This window comes from Echiichthys vipera, assembly GCF_963691815.1.
Source record: "Echiichthys vipera genome assembly, chromosome: 22".
Lineage (NCBI taxonomy): Eukaryota > Metazoa > Chordata > Actinopteri > Perciformes > Trachinidae > Echiichthys > Echiichthys vipera.
In genome coordinates, this window is record NC_139847.1 from 5,319,086 (window position 1) to 5,346,356 (window position 27,271).

Sequence of the window (27,271 nt, forward strand, 5' to 3'; positions counted from 1 at the left end):
ATTTCTTCCATTCAGTCGTGAATCTCCTCACATTTAAAAACATTTATGCCACTTCTTCTTTTATAGTCAGAGGATATTTTGTTATCAAACAAACATGAACATCTCCAGGTTGTTGTTCTTTAGGACGCACCAATGAAAAAGCAGATGCTGACTCTTTGTGTGAAGAGGCTCCTCCTTCCTCATTTCTGAGCAGTAAACAATAATTATAATTATTCAGTCATTACTTCCAGTATGTCATTAAGTGTTATTATTTGACAGTTGTTCCGGGAGCTGACCTACATTAGATCGGCACTTGCTCGTTGTGTTACACCACACCTAAAACAAAGCTACAAAACTTCTATTTTTTTACCTTATTGCCAGTTATTTGTTTGCTAACGAGACCGAACCTGGACCACCTTGTTTTTATTCATTCTGGAGTATATTGTTTTCTTCTTCTTAAAAATATTTAATTGTTTCTGAACAACTTGTATCACTGAGTCAAAGCCAATCAAAGTTAGGAGGGTTTGACTTTTTTTTACCAAACATTCTTGCAATCTTCTTTCAATGTCGTTACATGTGGGGTCCCTCAGGGGTCAATACTAGGCCCGATCCTGTTCTCAATTGAATAAAGATTTACTTCCAAAAAATGGGAAGTAATTTTATTTCAAGTTATGTATAAATCTTATCTGCAACAAGCCCCAAGTCAAGTCTATGTCATGGTCTTGGATTTTGGTTTAGTTCCTGTTTTACTGTGAAAATCTCCTTTTGTCTTGGTTTTACTTCCCATCTTTCACACCTGTCTTAGTAGTTATTAGTTCATTCATGTGTTTTGCTGTTTAGGTCCAGTGTTTTTAAGCCTTTACAGTTTTCCTGTAGCTCTGCTTTTTTGTCTTTCCTTGTACACATGTTTTGTCTCTACCCTCATGTCGCCTGTCCTTGTCTCGTTAGCCAATCACTGTGTCCCTCTGTATTCCTGTTTTCCTCCTTTGCTTTGGTTCGGATTCCTTGCTTTTGGGAAATAAACTGTTGGTTCTTTAGTCCTCATGTCTTGCATGTACTGTTTCTGCATTTGGGTCCACCTGCCAGCTTCAACCATGACAGTCTAAGTGGGCGTGCCCTTGACGGTGATGCAATGCTGATCTGGTCTGCACTCAGTCAGTTGGTTGCACACCTTTTACAACATAAATCTTTTATATTTGGACTTGAGGATGATGTTAACTCATTCAAGTTAGAAGGCTGTTATGCCTGCATTACCAAGGGTCTAACCTAGGCGCCGTTCACTGACATTAGCCCTATGTGGACGGGATTAGATTAATGCGGGGACGTGGGGTAAAACAGTCTAACCTCAGGACGTCTGTAATATAAATGGTCAATTCGCACGGGATGAAGAAATCCCTGTATTCTACCAGAGGTGTGTGCCATGTGCGTGCTACGTGGCTTTCTGATATCACAAAATTAAGTAAAGACGAAACTAAAGGACAGAATTGATTATCTAAAAAAAGTGTGAAAGAGTGCTTCTTCAAGTGCTTTTTTCCGAACTGTTTTACAGGAGGTGAAAATATTTTTTACTGACATTCTCCGGAATAATTTCTGACATGTCGCATTCACACAGGACTGAAACCTCTGGTAAAAATGACCTTACCCCACGTCCCACCATTAAACTAATCCCGTCTGAATATGGCTTTAATCATTCAAATTTTTCCCCTTAGATGTCAGAGGAAATTCCAGGTATCCCTGTAAATACCAAGGACTTTCTACTCTACACCTTTGAGTGTCCTGACTGGAAACATCGCTGCCTGGTACGGAAACAGCGCCCAACAGGATCTTCCCTACCCTGCCTTAGGGACATTTACACCAGGCACTGAGAGAATAAAAGGCTAAGAGAATCATCAAAGGTCCCAACCACAGAAGGCAGCAGATACAACAACAAAGAACTGCATCTCGAGTCCTTCGTGTGGTTAGTTTCAAGGTTGGTAAACTGAATGTTAACAGAGCATGAATATATCGAAGCAGGCGAAAACCTTCAGATCAAATTAAAAGTGTCACTTTGCCCTCTCTTTAAAAAAAGAAAAGTACCAAAAGGATATAATACCGTAACAGTTTGTGTGCAGCCTTTCGGTTCTGCCATCCGTTGTGTGATATCTGAGGTATAAGAGATGGAGGATGAGGAGGAGGAGGAGGAGGAGGAGGAGGGTGGGGAAACAGGTACAGCGGGGGGTCGAGTAGCCATGAGAACAGGAGCACCGCAATGCTCTTGATGTGATTAAATGTCTGCTCGAGCACAGGGGCTTCCTGCAACAGACAGAGAGAGAGAGAGAGAGAGAGAGAGAGAGAGAGAGAGACGGGGAAAGAGAGAAAGAGAGAGAGAGAGACATTTGGGGAAAGAGAGGGAGAGGAATAGATAAACAGGACTCCTGAGATGCTCTAACTTTACTGAAGAAAGCCGGTTTCTGTATGTCACTGCAGAGCCGACGCTGAGAGTGAGAGGTGGGTGTCTTTCCAGCAATATTTGTGACCAAACTATAATACCTGTATGTCTGTGCATGTTGCAAGGGTTGCTTTTGTGAAAATGCTTGAACCGTTTAATGTTGCGCGTGTTGTTGAGGCAGAAAATGTGGTGATTCATCTAACTCTGCAAAACGATGTAAGGTTTCCTCTTCATATTTCACCAAACTGCTCTCGTTTTATCGTACAAAGTGTTAAAAACATGCTTTCTCGCAGTGCACGAAGAGGCACCTGCTGTGCAATCGATGGCAATTTACTAATCAACACATCTGCCACTCACATAAAGCTTGAGCTAGTATTGTTTTATGTTTTAATATTTGCATTTAGAGCGTGTGTTCGTGGGTGTTTGTGTTAAGGAATGCAAGAGACAGGGATTGATTTGGAAAGGTGCACGGCGAGAAAGAGTGGGACTGTTTACCCACAGATGGCCTCTCGGTGGTGGGATTGCGATGGTCCACTGTCCCCTCCCATCCACCTCCCCTTCCTGAGTCCAGCTGGCACTCACGCGCCCTCTTCCTGGCCAAATCATTACCTCATCACTTCTAGTCATTTTCCTTTTTTTCAGCATAATTATTTTGAACCGCCGTTTCTTTTTAATCATCTTTCACGTGTTTAATTATTTCTCTTATGGGTCTTACTGGACCTGGAAACGGCAGCTTTCAACACGCGATATTGCATAGTGCTTTGCTGTTTGCATCAAAGCTGAATTTCTTTAGGTGCCGAGGTAGGTTAAAAGTCAACAGTTTCCATTTATGTACTATATATGTGTTATAAAATCTGTTTTTCGTACGAGAGAGTCAGGAAAAGTGTACTTTGGCTGGTAATCTTTCATAGAACACACAGTATAGATGTTCACACACTGTAAACACACATTAGTAAACATGCATACACTCTTATTTAAGCTTAGTTGGTAAATATACTTAATTTTTCTTTCATTTGTTCTGTGAATTCATTATTATCTGAAGGCCTTTTCCAATCAAAATAACAATTCTCGGAAATAATAAACGAGAAAAGCGTCTTAAAGTAGCCCGTGTCGTTGTTTTCCATTTATAGGAAAATGTGCAAAATTTGAATGTGTGTTTATCGTGTCTACTGCTTCAAACAGGTCTGAAGCCTTGAGAGACTCCAAGCCAGTTTGGATTTAGCTTGGCTGTGGTTGTGAGGAACTGGATCACCTCCATATACATAGAAGGACTTTCTGTCTGCTATTATGGGAAGCGGCCATCTTTTTGTCAACTAATAGTCCTCCCCAGAGAAACTGCATCTCCGCCCGTTCACCGAGGATTACAAGAATTATAAACGAGATGAGAGGAATCCTCTGTTAAAGTGTTCGTTCCAGGTGAGATCATGTTTCACGTGTTGCTGAAGTAAAGTGTTCTTCGAGAAGACACATTCTTGCTGAAGATTTGTGGTGGCCGTGTCATCACTGTGCTCCTGAAATACCCCAAAGCTCGCCCCTCGTTTGGAGCTATGCCCTGTCAATCTCCTCCCTCTCCGCCCTCTCTCGCTTTCGTCGGACTGCTGCTTCTGGTCCATTGGGGGCCCTCAGAAGTCAGCTGCCAGAATGACACAGAGCCAATTGTGTTGGAAGGAAAATGTCTGGTGGTGTGCGACTCCACCCCCTCTGCGGAGCCATCGGGTAACGCTCTGGGCATGTCGGTGAGGTCAGGAACCGGTCGGGTGGCGTTTTCAGCCATCCGAAACACCAACCACGAACCCTCCGAGATGAGCAACCGTACCATGACCATCTACTTTGACCAGGTGGGTTTCTGTAGCGTTTGTGTGCACATGACTCCAAAATTGCACCATTTAAAGCAGTTCTTACCACCTAGCATTTTTGTAACCTGACTCTCGCCATATGAATTTCATTCCACCTTGACTCGACCTAGGTCCACTCAACCATCTGGGATCTCTCCATAGGAAAGAGATTTCAGGTGGTCGAGTCAATCAGGACCGCCGGGCAGGGTTTTATAGATGTGACGTAGTGGAGAAGCGACTGTTGTGATTCAGACAACATCGAGGAAGCAGGCGTCAACATCGATGCTGCTATTTCATCCGTGTTTCCAATCTAGAGAATATTTCTTCTTTAAAAGAACACCAGAGAACGGCTCTGAAGGCTTTTGTTGGTGTAAACCATGTTTTCGCCCTTTTCCCTGCGTCCCTCTCATCAGCGTCACGGGTTGGTTTCGATGTGAGCGGTTGAAGTAGCACATCAATAAAGATGACGGACAAGTGGTTTATCCAATCATGTGCAAGGGTTTTTGATAAGGCCCAGCCTCCTGAAATCACTTTCTAATGGAGAGATCCCAGATGTTCGAGGGAAGCAAGGAGGAACCAAATTCATCTGGCTAGTGTCAGGTTAGGGTTTTTACACTTTTCTTTTGTAATCTTAAAATGATCCTGATAAGCGTATGGCACGCTAAAATGTAAAAGAAATCCACCAGGTGTTAAATCTCAAAAATATTCAATTCCAAAATATTTCTGATAAAAGTCTGACCAATCATTTTATTCGGTCCAAATAAAATGATTTGCCGAGCTTCCTGCTCCGTTTCACTTGCGCTGCTCATGCTGCGTTCGAGTGTCATGGGAAATCCGAAGTTTCGGACCTCCAACTAGGCAAAATGCACTTGAATGCTATCGATCTCCCCCGATTTCGCTTGTAGGAGGTTTCACTCATTCGGACTTCCCATGGCACTGGAACGCAGCATATCTCTCTCACCATACATGTCGGGGGAGTAGGGAGCGTCAGAGGTCAGGCGGAGGGGGAGAAGGTGGGATTTTGCAGGGAAGCTTTGTTAGACCTGCGAGAAAGGTAAGAATTACTTAAAGAAGCATAAAACAGGAGGTTTTCCACAGTTTCACAGTCCAAGAAAAGATTGATTAAGTTTGATATTTCAGTTGTATAAATTCCAAGTTTTATACAAAAAAAACACATTTCTGTAATAGTGGGAGAAATGACACCTTCAGTGTATCGCCAAGTCTTTAAATTCGGATTGGCACAAAAGATGTGACAACCAGACAGAGCAGCTAATCCTAAGTGTGATGTCTCAACACTCAAAATAACCTTTATTGGCTACTCTGGAACACGCATACATGCTTTTAACTCATCTGGGTCCAAATTAGATCGTATTTGAGTCCTCCTACTGAGTATGTGGGTTATAGATGTTCTCCAGACAGACCCTAGACTGATTTAACAAGGCTCTGTGGGCTTTTGCTTATCAAAGGAATAGAAAAGAAATAGTTTACACCTCGTCCAAAACTTCAGCATCAAGCTTCAACCATCTGCTCAGGATCTTGTTTGTGTCCCAATCTTGGCGCTTTTTGTTAATCCAAGTGGCGTGGTACTTATAACAACTGAGAGACTTGTAAAAAAAAAAAATCGATGGGCCTATATTTGTCCTCTTTTACAGCAGTTTGGATAAGCGTATGCATTACTGATCTGTATTTTGGTCTTTATGCAAGTTTTCTGATAAGTTGGAGATGAGGAAAAGGTCACACGCCTGCAAACACTCGGTGCGCTCAGTTACGTTGTGACCTTGGAGAACACTCGTTCATCACCCTCTGACCCGTACACATTTACAACAATGCATAGAGTAAACAGTCTTAGAGCGCTTTCACACCAGCCTTTAGTTCGGTTGAATCGAAGTTGAGTGCGTTCCATTATTCGTTTGTGAGGGTGGGACTGCAACGATCATACTCAGGTGCGCACCAGAAGTGTACCAAATAAGCGGACTGAGACCTGGTAGAAGAGGTGGTCTCAGTCCCCTTCCAAACCAACTCTTGTGTGGTCCGTTTGTGGTGAGAACTGGATCATACCTTGGTCCGCACTAACAGAAAGCACTGTGCATTTTTGGACCAACCCAGCTCCTGTAGGCAGCTACGTGATTTACGTCATGATTAAGTACCTCCCCTGTCATCACACCAACAACAACAACACGCCAGCATGAGTCACCGCGGACAAACCTGGAGTAGAAATGTAATAACCAAAGACCAACGTCAAAATCAACCCCGCAGTTGTCTCTCCATTGTGGCATCACTTGGGCTGGGAGCGTTGTCTGCCGTCACTCTGTTTACGTTCTCCGCGTACTGACCAATCGGAGAGCGGTTCAGGACCTACGTTACTGTGCCTGCATCACACACATCCGACCAATGAGTGAAGTGCTTTTTTTGTCCCAAACCTTTATTGAGTGCATCTACATTTTGGTTCACTTCAGCACGTCATCAACTGATTCGGACCAGATCAAATGAAGAGGTGTGAAAGAACCAGAGCAGCTGGGAAAAAAGTAATTTTCACATCTGGTGAACACCATGGGAAGAGGACTAGAGATCAGGTGTGACAGCGCCCTTAGACTCCAGAAGGGAAAGAAGGAGTCAAATCCTTGGTTATGACTGAAGATGAAGTCGTTGAGACATTTCACTTAAAGCAACAAATGTCAAGCTCATTGTGGCGCTGAAAGAAATGTGAGATCACCAAAGTCGATAGGATTAATCCTCTGGGAATCATTCACGTCCGCACAAACTTTCCCTTTGGAAATCCATCCAGTAGTTCTGGGGTTTTTCCACTTGAGGAAAAGTGGTGGGCGGAAATGTCCTCACTGCTACGATCATTAAACAGGTTTGATTTCCGTTAATCACCTTTTGCCTGTCTGATGAAAGTGTACACAGACAGAAAGTTCATTGTAAGCGCGCAGGTATTTCCTTATTCAAAGACCTAAAAGAATTGCACAATATTGAAACTTAGTGTTGATGCTGATTTATTGCGAGCAAGGTCTGGGAGCTGTGGAAGACAATTGATGATCCAGTACTTCTGGTGTGTGTCCTGCAGTTGGTGTACTCAAATCCTCCAAAACTTTAATGCATTACATTACATTAGTAGCTCGTCTCAGGGTCTGTTTGTATTATTTATTCTCTCTCATCTTCTCCTCTTCTTCTTCTTCTTCTTATAGATCCTGGTAAATGTTGGCGGCCATTTTGATCCAGCGAGGAGTATCTTCGTGGCCCCTAGAAAAGGAGTCTACAGTTTCAGCTTTCATGTTGTCAAAGTTTACAACCGCCAGACAATACAAGTAAGAACACGGGTTCAAAGGTTTCAGCATTTTGACAAATACGTCACTGCTGAGATGTTGAAGAACAGAATTGCAGAAAAGCATTTTTTCAGAAAGTTTAATATTGCTTAATATGAAGCTGGTTGGCTAACTTAGCATAGCAAAGGGAGTGTAAACAGGGGAACGCCGCTAGCCTGTCCAAAAGTAACAATGTCCTGTATCTGTGCCTCTTAAGGAGACTAGCGGAGTGTATTGATTACATTGGGTGAAGAAGACGTGAACAAAAACGGCCAATTCTTTTGGCCCATAGTCACCATAGTAAACACAGGACCCGTTTCTCACAAGCTACATATCTCCAGAACATTCAGACACTAACATATCATTTTACAGACGGACGAATCAGGAGAAAATTAATTGTTATCAATTGTTGTTATTGTTTGTTATTATTTGAAACCTGGCTGTTAGCTGTGTATCTAATATATTTTGCTAATGTAACTTTTCATCCATCTATACAAACAAGGAGACAGGAAATATACCGTTTCACACATAGACTTTATAGAAAGATGGACGGCTTGACAGCTCCCCAAAAGTGAACCACAGCCTCTCAATCGCCCCCTGGTGTCTGGCTGCGGAATAGGTCATAAGTCCCGCCCCTTTCATGTTAGCAGATGGGACATGGGCCAAACTAAAAAATCAAAGTACTCCTCAAATAAATGTTTCCCAAAGATGGTTTCTGTCTATGTAGAGTAGGCAGTTTTATCCCGTTGATGTTTGTTCATCATTATTTGGACGTTTGGTTTTAAATTAGTTATTTGATGATATAAAACTGGGTGAAACGTCATGATTGACAGCCGTGATCGTCTCATGATTGGTCGGACGGGTGTATAGACATCACTTCGATGAAGTGACTCGACCGCTCGATCTCTCCTTTGCAAATTACAACATGGCGGCGCCCGTATCCGGCTTCACTTTTTTACAGTGGAAGAAAGTAGACCTAGCGTACCTAGCCTGTAGCTTTATAAGGTCCAGACACGAGTGTGGAATCAATCTTCTCATCCATCTCTTCGCCAGAGAGCTATTAAGCGTATGTATGTAGGCTATGTTTCTCTCTCTTATTCTGAGTGACTCAAACTTGGACAAGTCTTTGTAGTTGCTGGCTCACCCACAAAGCTGTTGTGGCAGCTGCTCAAACCCTTATTTACTATTATTAAATGATCTAGCCAAAGGGCAAACAAAACAACTTTCTACAACTGTAGTACATGTAGTCTATAATCTCAAATATATGGTTTTCAAGCTAAAAACAGTCAAATTCAAGGATTTTTAAGTAGGAAACATTAAATATAATCCATGTTTTCTCACCATCATTTCCCTGCAAGCGCCTTTCCCCTCTGCTCACCGGCTCATCTCACACGTTTTTCTCAGGTGAGTTTGGTTCTCAACGGCTGGCCGGTGATTTCAGCCTTCGCAGGTGATCAGGACGTGACGAGGGAGGCTGCCACGAATGCCGGGCTGGTGATGATGGAGCGAGGGGACAAGGCTTACCTCAAACTGGAGAGGGGAAACCTGATGGGAGGGTGGAAGTACTCCACTTTCTCTGGGTTTCTGGTGTTCCCCTTATAGATTAAGGTTCACGTAGGAATATATTCTTGTCATAGTCAAAGAAAAGAAAAGATGAATCGGGTGAGATCACTCAGCACCACATAATCCTGAATGTAATTTCTATTGCACTCTGTGGCTCACTGTTGTCCGACTACTGTAATGTGTTGTCTGTGCTTGCTTGTCAGAAGTCTGTAATTTTATTTTAATGCATGAAATACAGTGGCAATAAAGACCATAAGTGTGTATTCTCTGCCTTTCCATCAATGTATCTATACACATCTAGATAGCTAGGTGAACTACGTTTACCGTAAATTGAGGTCCCTTCCAGTCGACCACTATGGGACCTAAACAAATATGCATTGTTGTGAAGACAAATCATTTTTTAATTTGTGCTTGAGTTGTTCCATGAATTACACACATGATGTTGAGTCAGTTTGTTTTAGGTATAAAACTGAAAATACGTAAATTAGTAAGACTACACTCCTCTATAAGTGACGTCTTGCTGAAGTGGGTCTTGTTCATTCTTTTGCTTCACGGTCGATGAAACGAGGCTGAGTGTTGTGGAAGTTCGCTGGCTAGCAAGTGACATGGCGTATATTGTGCGAGACGAGAGATGTAGCTCACTAAGTGGTATTACGACGAACCTACGACAAAGTGTGATTTTCTCGACTTGAAAAATCATCTTTTAATTGATAATAATCATTATGTGTAACTCATGTCACACTTCCAAATGAGGATTATTATCCTTGCTAGTAGGCCTGTTACATACATACTACCACATAGCCTGTTGTTTCCAAAGTAAGATCTCATGCTAGCCCCCGGTTCGCCCCTCTATGTAGCCATGGAGCTAGCTAGCTAACTGTTAGCTAACTATTTTAGCTTATTTCTATACACTTTGACAAATTATCTCTATTAAAATTATGCCGGATTAACTCTAAGCAGTTTGTGTTTTTAGTGTACCCACTGATAGAGACAACTATCACTGGTTCACTTTGATACTAAAGAAAAGTGCAAAAATATGACGATTCTCAGGCAAGTTTGCTTTAAGCTTTAAAGCAGCGTCCCTTTTTTCCTCGTGATGTCCAATCGGATTTATGGACGTTAATTCAGGACACCAAGAACACTGAATCTAAAATGATGTGAATTTTGCCTGTGTTTAGATTTGATTAGAGGAAGGAGTATAAATGCATTCAGATGTTTTTTGGCAAGCAGTCACCAAACACACGCACTTTGGACATGCGCTGGAAAATGGTAGCCTAAATGTTGCGTGAGGGGAAATAATGTAAGATTAAATGTGTACCAAGAAAAATAGGAAAATGAAGAATTCAATAAATAAAAAGTGATCAACTGAATTGTGGTAATAATAAATAAAAAGCTTGTCAGTTTTGCCATTGACATCCACTGAAGCTAGCAAACATGCTAACAATAAATAGTCTTGTAGCTTGTAAACTACAATTCTTCTGTTAAGCAAACATTTGAACATACTGTTACAGCTAATTAAGCTAACCTTGTCAAGGACTTACGTGTCCTTGGTTAACGCTGACTCTACGTCCTTGAAAACACCTGTACATATAAATCCCTTGATGCAAACAGTCTGTTGTTCTAAAAATAGTGTGCGTCCATGCTGGGTGCTCCGATGGTTAAATTAAGCGTAACTGAGGCTTTAAGCTCCAAGACGTTGACCGAACAAACATGTCCACACTCCTCTATTGATACTTCAAAATATGATTTAAGTATCAAAACTGCAGCTTTACTTTAAACTACTGCACATGTTTCATATTCTTGTGTGAGTTTGTCATCCCGGGGACACACAGCGTCTCTCTGCGGTGGATCCGGTGGCAGATGGAGGATTGGCAGTAGGAGAAGGGATCCGATGCCAGGAGCCTGCCGGGTTCACACCGGACCTTCACAACCGATTAGTCTCAACGCTACGGTGCACAGCGGAGGCCTGTGTCAACACTTTGGAGATTCATGTCCGGAGTGCAAAACCATGTAAAGACTTTGGTTTCTAATACAAATCATTATTAATAGTGACAGTAAATTCAAGTAAGACTTAACCTGTGGCATTTTTTTTATTTAAATGTTGTCTTTTTTTTCTGTGATGGATACAAAACAATACATTACATCATTTTTGTCTTAAAAACAGCTGTTTTGTGAACTGGAAGTGGTGAATTATCAGCAGCAACAGAAGTGATTTGCTTAGAATAAATAGAAGTGCACACTGGTAGATGTCCATAGAGCTGAAAAGAAAAACAAGAGTGCCACCTACAGACGCTCAAGGGATGTTACCGTCCACACTGACAGACAGATGACAGACAACAAACACCACATGGCACCAAAACATAAAAACAATAACTCAAAAAAGAAATTTAGAGACTGTACAAAAATGTTTGGGGTGGGAAAAGGCATAAGACTTCCCCATACAAATAATAAAACAGCAAAATTCTCCCCTTTTTTTTACATTTTCGCTTAAAAAATGACAATTAAGACTTTCCAACAGTTGCCTAATAATAACACCCACCACTAAATGTCATTTTGCACGAACAATGGTCTGTTTGCAATATTAAGAAAATACAAAGGCTGCAAATTGTGACATTTTCATCAGACAATTTTGCCTTAAAATAAACTTTTAAACCATTTATTGATTGACTGCTCCACCAAACATTAAAAAAAAAAATCACAAACTCCCAATTAACAACATTTAACTTTAACACATTCAGGATTAAAGGATGAATCTCTATTTTTGTCCTCCCAGACTTTAAGATAAAGCAATATCACATAAATATTCCTCATATGTTTGATCCAATACGTCATAGAAGCTACGTCATGCTTCTACTGAGTTTAGTATTTCTCACTCCCAACTCTCAAATACGGCAAACCCGCTCTCATTCTCAGGGCGTCAAATGCACGCCCCATTCTCTCGTCCCTCTGCGTTTTATACCGACACAAAAGCTCTTGTATGAAACCAACCTTTCAACTGCAAACCCATCCGACCGCTGCATAATTAGACACTCAGTTAAGGTAAGTTAGGTCGGGGATGGGTCAGAAAAACGCAGGTCTGTCACCCAGAAGACTGCGTTTTGTGTCCCGTGTGTCCAAACCACGTAGTTTTGTTTAAATTCACAGCTGCTGTAGTGGAGCGTCATAGTTGGACATGCAGGGCTACCCGGTGAATAGACAAACGGCGTCAACTGACTGACAAAATGGTCGCACGGGTTGATACGGCAGCATGGTCAGGGGCCCTCAGTGTCTGATACCGATGCACAAACCACCGCGCCTTTATGAGACGCACCTGGCTGTAACCATGGCACTGTGAGATGAGGTAGTGTAAAAAGCACCAAAGTCTGCTCTGGGAGGAGGTGGGTGGGTCAAACGAACACAGGACTTTAACCAAAGTAAGTGTCCCGTGTGAAACCAAATGTCAACGCTGACCATGATCTGTTTTACAATTTTTGCCAAAGTGGTACGGCGAAATTCTGGATGACAGCATGTCCAGCACGCACTTCTATTAAAATTCACCTAATTTTTATTATAAAAAAGTCTTAAAAGAGATGAAATGTATAATGAAGTTCTTGGGTTCTGGGTTGGAACATTTTCTTAGTTACTCTTCATTGGTTTGTGAAAACATACCCACAAAAAGACACAAAAATATAAATGAAACCAGTTGAATTGCATTAAGTACAAAGAAAACAACATTTCCAAAAACATCTTTATATACAATTGATTATATAGTTTAACGATCATTATTTCTGAACATAAATGATGCTTCTAACCTCCATCACATACCAAAGGGGTGTTCATAGACTAGATCGCTGCGCTCTGAGAATGCAGGGCTACTCGTCGTTCCTAGAGTCTCCAAAAGTAGAATGGGAGGCAGAGCCTTCAGCTACCAAGCTCCTCTCCTCTGGAACCGACTCCCAAGTGTTATTCAGGAGGCCGCCACCGTCCCCATGTTTAAGAGTAAACTCAAAACTTTCCTCTTTGATAAAGCTTACAGCTATGTTGTTATTGTTAAGCTGATTTTGTTCTGCTTAATGATGCTGCTATAGGCCTAGTCCGCCGGGGGAGAATCCTGTTGCTGATACTCTGAGCTCTTATCCCGTCTGTCTGTATCATTCATGTCTCATCAGTGCATGTTACTAACTCAACTCCATGTTTGTCACCATAATTATTATCTTTGCCATGTTCTGTCACTCTAGCTGTGCCTGTTTCTTGCTGTTCTGCTGTATTAACTCCTATAACTTGTAAGTCATATTCACGTTGCTTTAGCTATCACTATAGTCACTGTTACTTTGTGGTTGTTTGCATCTCTGGAAGTGTGTCTGTCTGTCTTTGTGTCTGTCTTTGTCTCTCTCTGTCCATCTGTCTGTCTTTTCTCTCTCTCTCTCTCCTTCTCTTCCTCTCTCCGGTGCAGACAGATGTCCGTCCTCCACAGAGCTGGGTCTGTCTGACGTTCCTGTCTGTTACAGTGAAGGTTTCCGTTGCCACCGTACTCTACGGGGGAATTGTTGGGTCTATGTAAATCATAAATAAGTCATAGAGTGTGGTCTTTACCTACTCTGTAAAGTGTCCTGAGATAACTTTGGTTATGATTTGGCACTGTAAATAAAATTGAATTGAATATGTGCACCTGGCATTAAAGCTCAACTAAAAACAATAAAGACTATAAGTCGACCTGTTTGATTAACTATCAATCTGTTCTTATGGGGCTTCTTGGCTCCTGATGGGGAGCTGGCACTTCTACTGTGGATATTTGCTGAACACAGTTGGTGGAAAAAGCAAAACCATATGACCAGACTTGGCTCACATTTATAATGCTGACAGGACAAAATCGAGGTGTGAGGTTTTTTTGCTCACTGGTTTAAAATTTTATAAAAAAACAAACAAAACAGAAGCGAAATAAATACAGATATAAAAAAAAGGACCAAAGCACCCTTTTAAAAGCTTGCATGCCATTAAAACATCTAAATCATGTTCAGTTTGGAAAAGCAAAAACAGAAAAGCTTCTCTTACACAATATGATCTCACTGTTGTGCAAGAAGGGATAAACCAAGCATAGAGAACTGTAAAAACGAAAATTAGAGAACTTAAATTGGAAAAACTCAACGTGAACTCAGCCAGCCCCTCCCATCTTGTCCTTACAGTTTCCCGCATGTGGCGCCTGGAGGTCGACTCTAGGTGGTGCCGTTGGGTGCCGTTTCCTGTCTGGGTTGTCCGTAAGTTGGATGTGCATGTTGTTGTTGTTGCCGTACTGTAATCCCGTTATGTTGCTGAGGTGAATGTGGACTCCAGGGCCGGGACGGCAGGGGAAACTGTCGGGGCTGGAGAACTGACGCTGCAGATACGAAAATAAATAAATAATAATAATAAAATAATAATAAAAATACAGCAGCAGTCGATGATCTTAGACACTAAGTACTACAAGTGACACCTACACAAACCCAACTTTTTCTGTGTGAAAGTTCAGTTTAATAAGAATTAATTCCACTGAGGTAAAAAAAAGGTAAAATTTAGAGGCATATACAGTATTACATCCAACATTTTTTTTAAAAGTCATACCTTGATTTCCTAAATTCCCTTTTGAAGAACATTTCTACGGCGCCCCTAAAGTTATTGTCTTGCGCAAGATAATAACTTGTTCGCACAAGATAACAAATGTCACCATTCGAGACTTTAGGGGCTCCCTACATTCCTTTAATGCCGTGATGCCAAGTAAAAAACTCACGTTGTACTGTGAAGACAAGTTTCGCTGAAAAGCCTGTTTCGGAGGTATTGCTGCGTTGCCCTGAGGTGGCTTCCTAGTCGAAGGACGGGGCAGTGGCGGCGTTTGAATGGGGCAAACAGAGGACCTTTTCCCTTTTTGGTCTGTCGATGGGCGGCTCATGTTACGTCCAGCTATTTCCTGCAACAAAAGTAAGCAAAGGTGGCCCTGTAAACACACTTAAAGGCTACAGTTGCACGTACATTTAGCAAAAATAGTAAATGACTGGTCAGCAGTCTGTTTTGGTAATTTAAGAAGAGAACAGAAACAAGCTAGCCTCACATTTTCTCTTTTAAACTTTCTGCTTATATGCTCAAAACTGAAGTTAAAAGTTTTGTTTTGTCTTGCTTGTGAAAGAAGTAAAGAAAAGGCAGATGCAAAAAAACAACGCAAAATGGGTGAAATCAATTAACCAGACTTAAAGCAAAGTTTGACATTTTTGGAAATAGCCATTTCGTCACATTAGCTAGATGAGTTTGATGACATTCATGTGCGCTTAGTATGAAGGATGCTAGATCATACCCACCGAACAAGTGGAACAAACTAAAGTGGCGCACTGTGCAAGCGTCAACACCTACGCTAGCAGCCTTAACCCTTCATAGCTAGCATAAGTGTTGACGCTCTAGCTAGCTAGCTATGGAGAGTTCAGGTGATGTTAAAAGACAGGGTTAGGGTTAAATATTGTCACTTAAGTCACATCTTCATGTATAATGAGTTATTAAGTAGATTATTGCTGCATTTAGTGTCGTACTCTCTACAATGTTGCCTCGCGGAAGAGTTCGTATAAATGTCAGTGTGTTGAGGCTTCTCTAGCATCCACCAAGTCGTATTTAATTTATTTATCTGTGAGAAAACTGAAGCGTAAAAACAACAGTTTGACTGAACTATTTTGTGACTTCATGCAGGAACTTCATACTCAACTCATAATCGTATCACTGATTGCAAAACCTGTATCCAGACTGTATGCACTTTATGGAGTCTTTTAGATTCACTGTGTTCATCACTCTTTTCTGTAAAAATCCCCCTGGTGCAGCAGGAAGTGGTGCATGTCATATTTCCCTACGACAGCAAAAAACGTGCAGTGTAGAAACACCACAGCATTGACCGATATGTGGCAAAGAATAAAACAGTATGTCACAGACCACGATGTAGGCTTTCTTCTGGGTTTAAAAGAAAAACAAAGACAACAACACTGTGCTAGACAGAGACCAAATGATTGAAGAGGTTAAAGTGTTAAAGTTCCCCATTAGGATACTAACAGTGTTTTAAAACTGAGCCTTTCTGTGAAGCTTATTATTGACATTTCAGTGCAGACAGATGTGCGTCCTCCACAGAGCTGGGTCTGTCTGACATTCCTGTCTGTTATAGTGAAGGTTTGCGTTGCCACCGTACTCTACGGGGGAATTGTTTGGTCTATGTAAATCATAAATAAGTCATAGAGTGTGGTCTTTACCTACTCTGTAAAGTGTCCTGAGATAACTTTGGTTATGATTTGGCACTATACATAAAACTGAATTAATCTGAATCTCACCTGAATTGGCGGGCGAGCTATCGGCACTTTATCACAACCGTTGACTTCATCAGAAGGTTTGCTCACTGCAAAAAGAAAAAACACGGTGGAGATATCAGTGTCTGAAGTTAAAAAAAACAAATTTCCTGAATAACATTGCTGAGAATATAACATTTGAACGGTCACCTTAATGTGTCATATTAAAAAAGAGATTTAGACATATTCTCCTGTGACAAGTTAGCTTAGCTTAGCATGACGACTTGATACAGCTAGCCTGATTTAAGATATGACGTTTTAATTACTGAGCATTGGGGTTTTTTTAACTTTGGACTGAAACAGCCCACAGTAGCTGTTTCCCCTATTTCCAGTCTTTATGCTAAGCTAAATGTGTGTTGGTCTTCTCATCATGAAAGAAAAGGGATTGGGGAAAAAGCATGTTTTCCATCACTCGCTATTCCTTTAAACCATTGTCCTTTAGAAAGACGATAATGTCTGTATGCTAATGCTAAATCTACTAGCCTGTTAGCTTACAGATTACAAGATATGATGTGTAAATTAGCAAGAGTTAGAGCTGTTGGCAGGTTGACTATGCTGCCTTTTAGTAGTTGTTGTTTCATCTGTTTTCAGTTTTCATACTATGCTTTGCTATGCTATGCTATGCTATGCTATGCTATGCTATGCTATGCTATGCTATGCTAACAGACTACTGGCTGTAGCAGAGTTAGGGTACAGACATGAGAGTGGTATCGATCTTAGAAACTGAATTAGGGTGTTAAAGAGTTATAAAAAAGTTATATATAATGAGACCTTGAGGCTGAGTGATACGAAGCCTCTCAACTTGCTCTATCATGTTTTCTTCTTCCTTTCCGTCCTGAAAAGAGGAAGTGAAAGATGTGAAAAAACAGTGATTTGATGCATCATGTCAGTTTTTAACAGCATCAGCATGACTCGAGTGTTCATGAAGAGATTCGTTCCTCACCACTTTCTTCAGTATTTGATGGACAACTTCATGAATTTGATGTTTGTGAATTTTATACAGCTCTTCTGTCTCGGCTGCACACTCTGCGAACAACACAAGATGTGACGTCAGAGCCGGACACCACGAGTTGTTAAATGTATAACTTTCTGTGTCAAGTCAGAGTTACAGAGGTAAAAGCAGGAATGTCCTCACCAAGGGCAGAAGGCCTCTCTTGGGGTTTTGGGTCCCAGCATCTTTCCATGAGCGCCATCAGTCGTGTGAGCCCTGCCCGCCCCGCAGCCTGGCTCCTGATCTCCTCCATCGGTGGACGGTCTCCCTCCTGGATGCGAAGCCGCACTAAGCTGGACTTTGCATCTACAGTGGAGGAATGATTAACTGAGACCTCAGAAATACCTGAATATAAGGTCTGGACTGATGCTTGCATTCAGACATTTAACCTGTAGTTTTTTGTGAACAACGGATTAAATGACGATGTGTAATGTGAAAGGTGTTGTTCATGGTGACGAATCCGTAGAGTTCTTTCGCCAACTCTTCCTTTTAGCATTTTTCACCAATTGTTCATTGACAACACATTGATACGGATTATTTTGTAATTAAAGATGTTCAGGTAGGACCCGAAAAGCATTTTGCTTCTTCCTACTCCCTACTGGACAACAGTATTTATTTATTTATTTATGCTTTTTCTTTCTTTTTCTGTCGTGAACTACTTTTGTGTCTTGAATTTTAAGTTTTTTGTTTATTCTTTTTTATGTTGTTTGAAACAAAAATGAAATTTAATTCAATTTTATTTACAGTGCCAAATCACAACAAAAGTTATCTCAAGACACTTTACATATAGAGTCGGTAAAGACCACACTTTATGACTTATTTATGATTTACGGAGACCCGACAATCTCCCCCATGAGCAGCTACAAGTCGCACTTTTTAAAATTAAACTAGTAATTATTATTAGCGTTAAATGAAATATACAAACTGACCAAGAGCGGAGCAAAAAGAAGGCTGAATATATAGACTTAAATTCATCCGACGGACATTAACACAACTCCAAATAAATGCTCATGATAGATTCTGTGCGTCTGCTGCTGCTGCTGGGTGTGTTTTCCCCTAGCTCTTCAGTTCACAGCCAAGAAAACACACAGTACACAGGTGTGGTTACACCTTAAAGTCCTGCCATTCTTGCACCATGTGTCATTTTGCAAAAAAAATAATAGTCAAATCAGAAATTAATGACACAAGAAGATGTTTTGGGCCTGGAAAGTGAAAGAGAGACATGAAGACACAAAAGTCACTTACATGGATATGGTTGTTTCCATGTGACAATGGACCATAAGAGTATACCGTAACTGAAAAAGAATACATGTCAGAATTACTATTTATATCATTACAATCACACCCTTAATTGCTTTCCACTGTAAATTCATGCTTGTGTGAGAATCTGGGCGCCTAGATTCTCACACAAGCATGGATTTACAGTGGAAAGCAAGATTATCAGTGTATTTACTGACGCTTTGACCAGATAGCAAGTCCAGTTAATGTTGCGCCTAGCAATTTCAGACCAAAGAGACCAAAGGTTGAGCTAAAGGCGAGTGGAAACAAAGCTGTAGCGGAGTCAGCGCGAGTAAGTTCTTTGTGATTCCCCTCCCCTTGTGTGAGAATCTAGGCGCCCGAGTCCTGGAGGTAAATGCTTTACTGGATACACCACCCATGCCTCTTGCTCGGGACTATGCCCGTGATATTTTGACTTCCTGCCAAGATTGAACTTGTGTTTAACACGTGTGCATACGTGTAAGAAAGGTATTGTCATGCTTCCATCCTGGCAGCCCTTCGCTCCCCTTTTCTGTCTGTGTCTCCCTGTATGTGTCTCCCCTCTCTGTGTTTGTCTGTTGTGAGCTGCGGGCGTGGTTTTCCCGGCAGGCTGCTCCAGGTGGATCTCATTGGCACTAATCACCTCCCTTCCTGTATTTTAAGTCAGACCTGAGACTCATTCGTCGCCAGATCGTTTCAGCAGCAGGAGCGGTAGCGTATTTTTTCCTCACTCCTCCGTGGACCTGTTTGTGACTGTTCTTTGTGCCTTTTTGCTCCAGTTGCCCGTTTCCCTGTCTCCCAGCTTACCACCCGCCTGAGCTCATTCCCCGTGGTCATTCTTTCCCACTCCTTTTCCCCTCGTTCACTGTGTTTGTGTAAAGTAAGCTTCATTAAATCAGTTAAAATGGACTCTGAGTTCGTGTCTGCATTCGGGTCCTGTCCTCTGTGTTTTCCCAGTTACCGCTCGCGACAAGTACGCTTTAGCCTCGATACTTAGGGCGCACTCACACTGTCGTTCTGTACGGGTCAAAACCGGTTTTTCAGCTAAAGCCTAGTACCTTTAAGCAGTGTGAGTGCACCCGTTCCGCGCATAACAGCCGACAGCGGGCCGCCCACAGCCCGCTTGAAAGAGGTAGGCTTTAGCAGAGCCGTTTGCACATGTACGAGCACGAGCGTGCGCACGTGAACGAGCACGAGCACGAGCCCTACGGCAGTAGCGTTATGTGCGCCTGCTCTGACATAGAAAATAGAAGGACGGACCATGCGTGGACATTTAACAACAACAACAATGGCGGTGAAAGGTTGACGTTGGTGTGATGCGGAGGTGGAGTGTTTACTGCAGATTTGGTCGATGAAAAGATTCAAAAACAGTCGACAAGACGCACAAAAACTCAGAGGTCTATGGAAAGATTTGTAAACAAAGCCACGCATCGCCATGACGTCATCAATGCGTGTGACGTGTTACGGCGTGATGACGTATGGACAGGCAAGAAGCATTCTCCGAGGCCCAGGCAGTGTGAGTAAAAACTGGGCTGGGGCGCGGGGGGAGAGGGAGGGGGGACAAGTACCCTAAAGCACGGGGCGCGGTGCGGAGGGACAGTGTGAGTGCGCCCTTAGTGACACTTTAAAAGTTGCTTGGCGGTGATATATTACCCTTGATTATGGTTAATGGTATTACAAGGTTACATTTTCCCTTTAATTAAAGTCAAATTACATTGGTATTATCTTGTAGATGTCATTATTATTTATTCCATGATAAATAAAACACTCTTATTCAAATGCTGGTTTGGTGCTTTTGTACCTGTAGATATCAGAGGCTTTGGAAGGGCTGTACGTCAAGTTAAACGCCTCCGGTGGCATGTAGCTTATCGTCCCCCCTTCGTCTTCACTGTCCTTCCTGGAAGCCCGCGTGACGCTGTGGTACAACCGGGCAAGGCCAAAATCTGTGAGCTGGAGAGGAAATCAGCATTGGGAGGAAGGAAGCAGGTAGCGAAAGGTTTACCAAGTACATTTTTTTTAAAAAGTTGTGTTATAAATTACCCAACAGTTTGTACAAGTACAGCTGATTAGTTGATTAATCAATTAGAAGATTGACAGAAAATGACTTGGAAGCTGTTTGACCAGTACAATACTTTTAATAATAACTTTAATACATACATCAAAGAAGCCATCATGACAGTTTTTTTCATCTATAAACGGAAAAATCTGGGAGTCGCTAACAGTGATTAGCTTGGGGCAGAACGGTGAAGGCATTCAAAGGTCTTTTTTAACCACTAATGCTGCTGAAAATAACAGTAAACCTCTGCAGCAGCATGAGAAGAGTCCCTACACAGAAAACAAAGCACCAACAACGTAGTTAGTGAACCCAGAGTTTATTAAAAGAGTGTTTTGAAAGACTTACTTACTGGCCCCTGTACCAGCTCCTCTCATAGTCAAGTCCATTCCAGTGGATTACCTAAGTCAATCCCAAAGGAAGGAGCCCATTGGTGCTTTGTTGTGTGTGTAGGGACTCTTCTCATGCTGCTGCAGAGGTTTGCTGTTATTTTGAGCAGCATTAGTGGTTAAAAAAGACGTTTGAATGCCGAGCTAATCAGTGTTAGCCACGCCCGGCTGTTAGCGACTCTCGGAGATTTCTCTGTTACATGAAAAAAACTGTCTCGACGGCTTATTTGATGTATGTAATTGCTGAAAAAGACCATGGGATTAAATTACACTTAATCAAGGGGAATAAGTGTATGTTTTGTCCATAGGACTTTTACATTAATTGCAGCCTCTATTTAATCTCCGTAAAGTGTGGAAACTAATATAACAATATAAAGTAAGCATGCAGCAGGACGAGGCCTGGGACTCACCTTGGCACTGAGAGAGGAGTCCAGCAGCACGTTGCTGGGCTTCAGGTCCAGGTGCAGCAGGGGTGGGGACAGACTGTGGAGGAAGTTTATACCCAGAGCCACTTGGTGAGCCAGTCTGAAGACCAGCGGCCAAGGTGGAGCGCCACGAAAGGTTTCCTGTAAGAGTGTTTTGATAGTTTCAGAACTGGCATACATATTGTTTTTCCTGAGACATAACGAATGTAGAGTATACGATATTTATGAGCTAGTAACGCCATGCTAGTAGATTACTACTCTTATGCTCCTACTTATGTGTTGTTATCATCAGACCTCTTATAATGTGACTGATATAAAGTATATTCATCATATAATCAGATGTTTTTACTTTGTTTTAACTGATTCATCACATATACTCTTGTAGCAGTGGTTTCAGTGATTCGTGTAGGCAACTGTGAGCCACTTGACTTCCTCTGCATTTCCGGAGCACTGGAAGGAGGGAGGAAGTGATCGTGAAGCTGTTTTTCTGACATGTCACAAGCAAATCAGCGTTAGTTTTACCTTCCTGCAAGGAAACATCACAATGTGTGTGTATGGGGCTCTTAAACCTCTGTGGTTAAGTCGAGTTAGCGGACACTGGACACATTTCGAGCTTGGAACGAGGTGCTCACTGATACGTGTAGCATGTCCCCACAGCTGTCCTGATCTACGAACAAACAGACCTCGAAGAAGAACCGTCGAGGTTTCTGACTCAGAGTTATTTTCGGAGGCTCAGACTTTTCCCCAGACTCAGATTGAGTTGTAAATCAATGCTGATAGGAATGCAAATGTCAGTACGTTCCACCTGTTTCTCCCCACAGGGCTCTTGAGTCGGAGAAGCTAGGCGTAAGGGGCAGTCGGACTCCGGAAGAGGGGTAAAAGTCGCGTGTCCTTACTACACCACGCTCCGCTGCTCACTGAAAACCGACTCTCCTTACCCTTCTTGCTAATCTCACAAGAATTCGATACCGATCGCATGACGACAGAGATCAGTTTTGAAACCTCTTAAGTTTGCCTTAAGCCAGGGACTAGGCCAGGGAGCGAGGGCGATTGCTAGGGGCCCTCGGTAATAACCGGACCAGAGCTCAGAAACGAGCTGCAAAAATATAATTATTTGATAAATTATTATCCTTTTCCCTGTGGGTTTCATAGTTAGCGTTAGGGTTAGCAGGAGTTTCCATGATACGTGAGTGCTGCAGGTGGTAGATTAATGCTGCTGTCGGGATTATCAGTGTATTTACTGACGCTTTGATCAGATAGCAAGTCCAGTTAATGTTGCGCCTAGCAATTTTAGACCAAAGGGACCAAAGGTTGAGCCAAAGGCGAGTGGAAACTAAGCTGTAGCGGAGTCAGCGCGAGTAAGTTCTTTGTGATTCCCCTCCCCTTGTTTAACAATATTGTTAGCCACGTGCAACTCTTAACAAGGGTGAGCTAAGCCCAAGCGTTAACGTGACTGTATCACCAGTTGGACGCCATTCGTTGGTATTACCCATATCCGGACGGATCCGATCTGCCGCAGTTTCCGATTATTTCGTGGTGCTTTTACCGGGTGATCGCCGCCGAATAGCAAGTAGAATTAATTTACACACTTCTAAGAATCTACAAGTGAAGTTTTATATTTGTTCATGGGCATTTATACATCAAAATAGTAAATTAAAGTGACGTTGATGAGAGGAAGCAGTCAGAACGTTTGGGCGACGCTCAGCCTCAGCTGCTCAGGCGGTGGTTTACATTAAATATGTAAATGAAGACTTTACGGTTTATTTTGGCGCTGTTAAAGCATGTACTTTTATTGTGAAGGACTGAAGTTTGGTCCTGGGTGTTTTGACAACACTGATGTTAATGTGGACGACCAGCAGCTCCCAGTGTTTACGGCGAGGAGATCGGGGTGTGCGACTAGAGGAACACGCGGCTAATTCACTGGTGTTAGCATCCTTTTGACCACTCTTGTAAACACAAAGATAAATTAGGCCGTTAAAACGATATTTGGTTACAAAGATAAGAGGTTAGACTTTAGTTTAACACCATTAAATGAACTCAAAACATTACACCATCATTTATATTTGAGGGTTAAACCGAAAGTTTGATAGACTTTAGCCAAAAACTGTCCAAATGGTGACACTATAGTGCAGTTTATTTTATTATATCTAACATACAATATCCTAGAACTGTGCTGTTAGCTAGTTCGGTCCGTATCTCTTTAAGCCCCCCTCCTGAAAAAGCCTCGTCTTCTCTGATTGGTCAGCGTTTCCGGGTCTGCGCTGTTTTAAAGGCACAGTTTCTGAATACGGGCTGTGGTCGTTTCTCTGTGGATTGAGCATTTCGATACTTTCACAGTATTTTTACAGCACGTCAATCTCACTTTTTACAATATGGGACCTTTAAATGCTTAAATGCTTGTAAGAGTATTACTTTAGGTACATTTTCAACCGCCGGTTACCTGTAGGGAGGCCAGTGATCCTCTCTCCATGAACTCCATAACCAGACCGAGCTGCGTCGTCGGGCCGGAGAAGAGTCGACCCCTGAAGACCCCTCGAACCTGAATCACATACGGGCTGCTCCCTTGGCGCATCATGTCGATCTCACGCAGCAGAGACGCGCTGGTCCTGTGTGGGTTAGTTTGCATCATGAGTGAGACCCCCTCTGGTATAACTTAGTGTAAGATACAACATAATATATTAATAATATACTGTATATAACATAGCAGCAGAATAACATAGAATATCAGTAAAAGACAGAATATAAAAACAATATAATTGTAATTAATAAGAAATTCACAACTTTGATTCTTTGGTTGAAATGTTTCTTTCGATTATGTCAATAAAACAAAATGAATAAAATAATAATGATGATAATATTAAAATAAAATTATCAAACTTTTCCAGGCAGACAAAAATAACATATAGAAAGAAAATGTAAACAAACAAACAATGAGCATTAATTAATTCAGTTTACATATTAAAAAAGTATTAAAGAAGAAAAATATAATGTATTTAATCTCTGCCCTTCTCAATAATAAGCAGTATTTAGTATTTATTTATATTTTTAATGATTATAACTTATTTATTTATTTGATTATTTATCATTTATAACATATTAATCACCACTTATCTTTACTTTATAACAAGAATAATAAGATTTATTTCAGCCTATTTATTTACAATATATATATATATATATATATATATATACATATTAATCACCACTTATCTTTACTTTATAACAAGATATAAATTAATTTCAGCATATTTATTTATAATTATAACATAAACCTTATCTTATTTATAATGTATAACATATTAATCACCACTTATCATTACTTTATAACAAGATATAAATTAATTTCAGCATATTTATTTATAATTATAACATAAACCTTATCTTATTTATAATGTATAACATATTAATCACCACTTATCATTACTTGAAAAGGAGATATAAATAACTTTCAGCATTTTTATTTATAATATATATATATGTATATTTTAATCACCACGTATCTTTACTTGAAAAGGAGAAATAAATTAATTTCAGTGTATTTATTTATAATTAATTATATATTAATCACCACTTATCTTTACTTTATAACAAGATATAAATTAATTTCAGCATATTTATTTATAATTTATAACATAAACCTTATCTTACTTATAATTTATAACATATTAATCACCACTTATCATTACTTGAAAAAGAGATATAAATAACTTTCAGCATATTTATTTATAATTTATAACCTATTAATCCTTGCCTTATCTTTACAAATTGTTCTTTTTTCTTACATCAACTTCAACTCCATATTATTTTATATATCATAACAAACTTATATATAAATCACATGTGAACAACTTTATCTAAATGCAAACAGAAGCTCTTTGTAGCCACTGACCCGTCGTCATGGTGAAGCAGTTTAATGGCCACATCGCAGCCCCACTGACGGTGCCTGGCCTTAAAGATTTGTCCGAACCCCCCGGAGCCGATCACCTGCCAGTCCTGCAGACTGGACTCTTCCACCAGTGATGGAGCCGGACCGCTGGACAGCGCCATGATTCACTGGAGGAGGGGAACCAGTCATGATCAGCTGTCACAGGGCGAGCAAATGAAACTGTTCCTGTGTAATAAGGAGGATCTTACCAGTCACTCAGTCAGGGGGCTGGGTTCAATCCTGGATGGGGAAGTCCCCGGTTCTGACAGTCTACTTAAACCTCAACCTGGTTAAAAAAATGCAATTTAAAGGCAGTTAGTGCTTCATTCAGAGTCCTCAGTGTTACATCTGGGACGTTTAAGCACCTGCAGTGGTTTACAAATGACTCCCGAGTTGAACATGCATCATATTTACAACTAAAATTAAACATAAAGTGGTTTTATTCACACGTCCAGCAGTTACGGAGACATTTTTGTGTTGTATATTAGCATTTAAATCATTTATGGAGACACACATTGACAGAAAAACGACGATTTAATCAGAAACTATGTGTTTTTTAGGGTGTTCTGGGTGTTTACGACTATTTTCTGGGTGTTTTTTGGACTCTTTTAAATGAAAATGAGTAACAGTCATGACTTTACATCATGCTTTTGTTGCTGAATAAGTAAAAACATCAAATCCTATAGAGAATCGCAGTTTAACACATCACTACAAATGTGTGTGTTGGCGTTTATTCCTTTAACTCTAGATCTCTGCCTTGATAATAACAATACATGTATTGATTAGAGACGTGTGCCCCATGTATAGATGACCGTAAACTTGACCTTTAACTTGAAATATTGATTTATTTTCCAGTAAATTGATTATTTAGTTCATAAAATGACAGAAAGTAGTAAAACAAACAAAGCCCCGAGCCTTTTCGGACATATTCCCATAGTTAAACCTAATAAATATCATTAATAAAACACATCTGAGAGGCTGAAACCAGTGAATGTTTGGCTTTTTTTGCTGGTATAAGGCGTAAATGGATAAATAATATATAATAATTATCTTATCGACACATAAAGTGTGTTTTTATGTGGGCTACCATGGTGTCTGACCTACATTTAAAGCCCTAAACTCACCTAAACAACAGGAAACCACATTCTCTGTTGCTCCGGCTAACTTACAGGAATCAGATATAATAAAAGGAACAGCTGTAAAATGTAGATAAAAGACGTGTTTATGGTCTTTCTCGTTGTGTTATTGGATTACATGATGAGGTAACTTCTATCCTGTTCCCCTCCTGAGGACTATTTACATGTGAGTTCATGAAAAAGTCAAACCCACGCACATGACTTTAACATAAAAGCTCTGTGTGAGAAAAGTCAAAGCCACAGACACTAATACGGATAAAGAGGTGGTTGTTTTGTTTAGAATGGGAAACCACTCACCCTTAGGGATGTAGTCCTCTTCCTCATCGTTCAAGCGTACGGACGGAGCTGAGAAAGTGTTTAAAGCGCTGCTGCTGCTCCTTGTTCCACCTTCAACAAGTGAAAGCAGAAGTGAAACTGTTTGGTTTGTAACTTCTGCTTATGGACGGATCAGAAAACAGGGGAGGATTTTAACCCTATGGCTCCTCAGATTTAGCTGCTTTAAACTCATACTACACATCTCATATTGTATCATATAGAGCAGGGATGTCAAAGTCAAGTACATCAGAGGGCCAAAAAAACAAATTAGCTACGAGCCGAGGGCCGGACCGGTTCAATGTTTATTAAAACATATTAAAATGATGCATTTAACCTGTTGAACCA

The 27,271-nt window shown here is 41.0% G+C and overlaps 2 protein-coding genes across 2 annotated transcripts; one reads left to right on the plus strand and one right to left on the minus strand.

Annotated features, from left to right (window-relative positions):
• Positions 1-2,135: 2,135 nt before the first annotated feature.
• Positions 2,136-9,149, plus strand: LOC310963927 (cerebellin-1; the record flags this gene model as incomplete). Its single annotated transcript, XM_083936884.1, has 4 exons — positions 2,136-2,184; positions 3,935-4,245; positions 7,431-7,550; positions 8,952-9,149. The coding sequence occupies 4 exons, from the start codon at positions 2,136-2,138 to the stop codon at positions 9,147-9,149; spliced, it is 678 nt and encodes a 225-aa protein (XP_083793010.1).
• A 2,047-nt stretch (positions 9,150-11,196) lies between these two features.
• On the minus strand, positions 11,197-27,008 carry ripk3 (receptor-interacting serine-threonine kinase 3). Its single transcript, XM_083936814.1, has 13 exons — positions 26,909-27,008; positions 25,685-25,761; positions 25,440-25,603; positions 23,991-24,156; positions 21,536-21,691; positions 20,485-20,633; positions 18,672-18,721; positions 17,571-17,732; positions 17,379-17,461; positions 17,207-17,270; positions 16,421-16,485; positions 14,854-15,030; positions 11,197-14,463 (listed from the first exon to the last, which is right to left on the minus strand). Exons 3-13 carry the CDS (start codon positions 25,595-25,597, stop codon positions 14,242-14,244), a joined length of 1,452 nt encoding a protein of 483 aa, XP_083792940.1. The 5' UTR covers positions 25,598-25,603; positions 25,685-25,761; positions 26,909-27,008; the 3' UTR covers positions 11,197-14,241.
• Between the last annotated feature and the right edge of the window lie 263 nt (positions 27,009-27,271).

What these genes read in the sequence shown, in the direction of transcription:
- ripk3 (XM_083936814.1), bottom strand. Translation starts at nt 25,597, where the DNA reads ATGGCGCTGTCCAGCGGTCCGGCTCCATCACTGGTGGAAGAGTCCAGT. An exon ending in AAAGCCTCTGATATCTACAG is followed by an intron (nt 18,722 to 20,484) that starts GTACAAAAGCAC and finishes ATTCTTTTTCAG; the next exon opens with TTACGGTATACTCTTATGGT. An exon ending in TAGCTCGCCCGCCAATTCAG is followed by an intron (nt 15,031 to 16,420) that starts GTGAGATTCAGA and finishes CTTTTGTTGCAG; the next exon opens with GAAATAGCTGGACGTAACAT.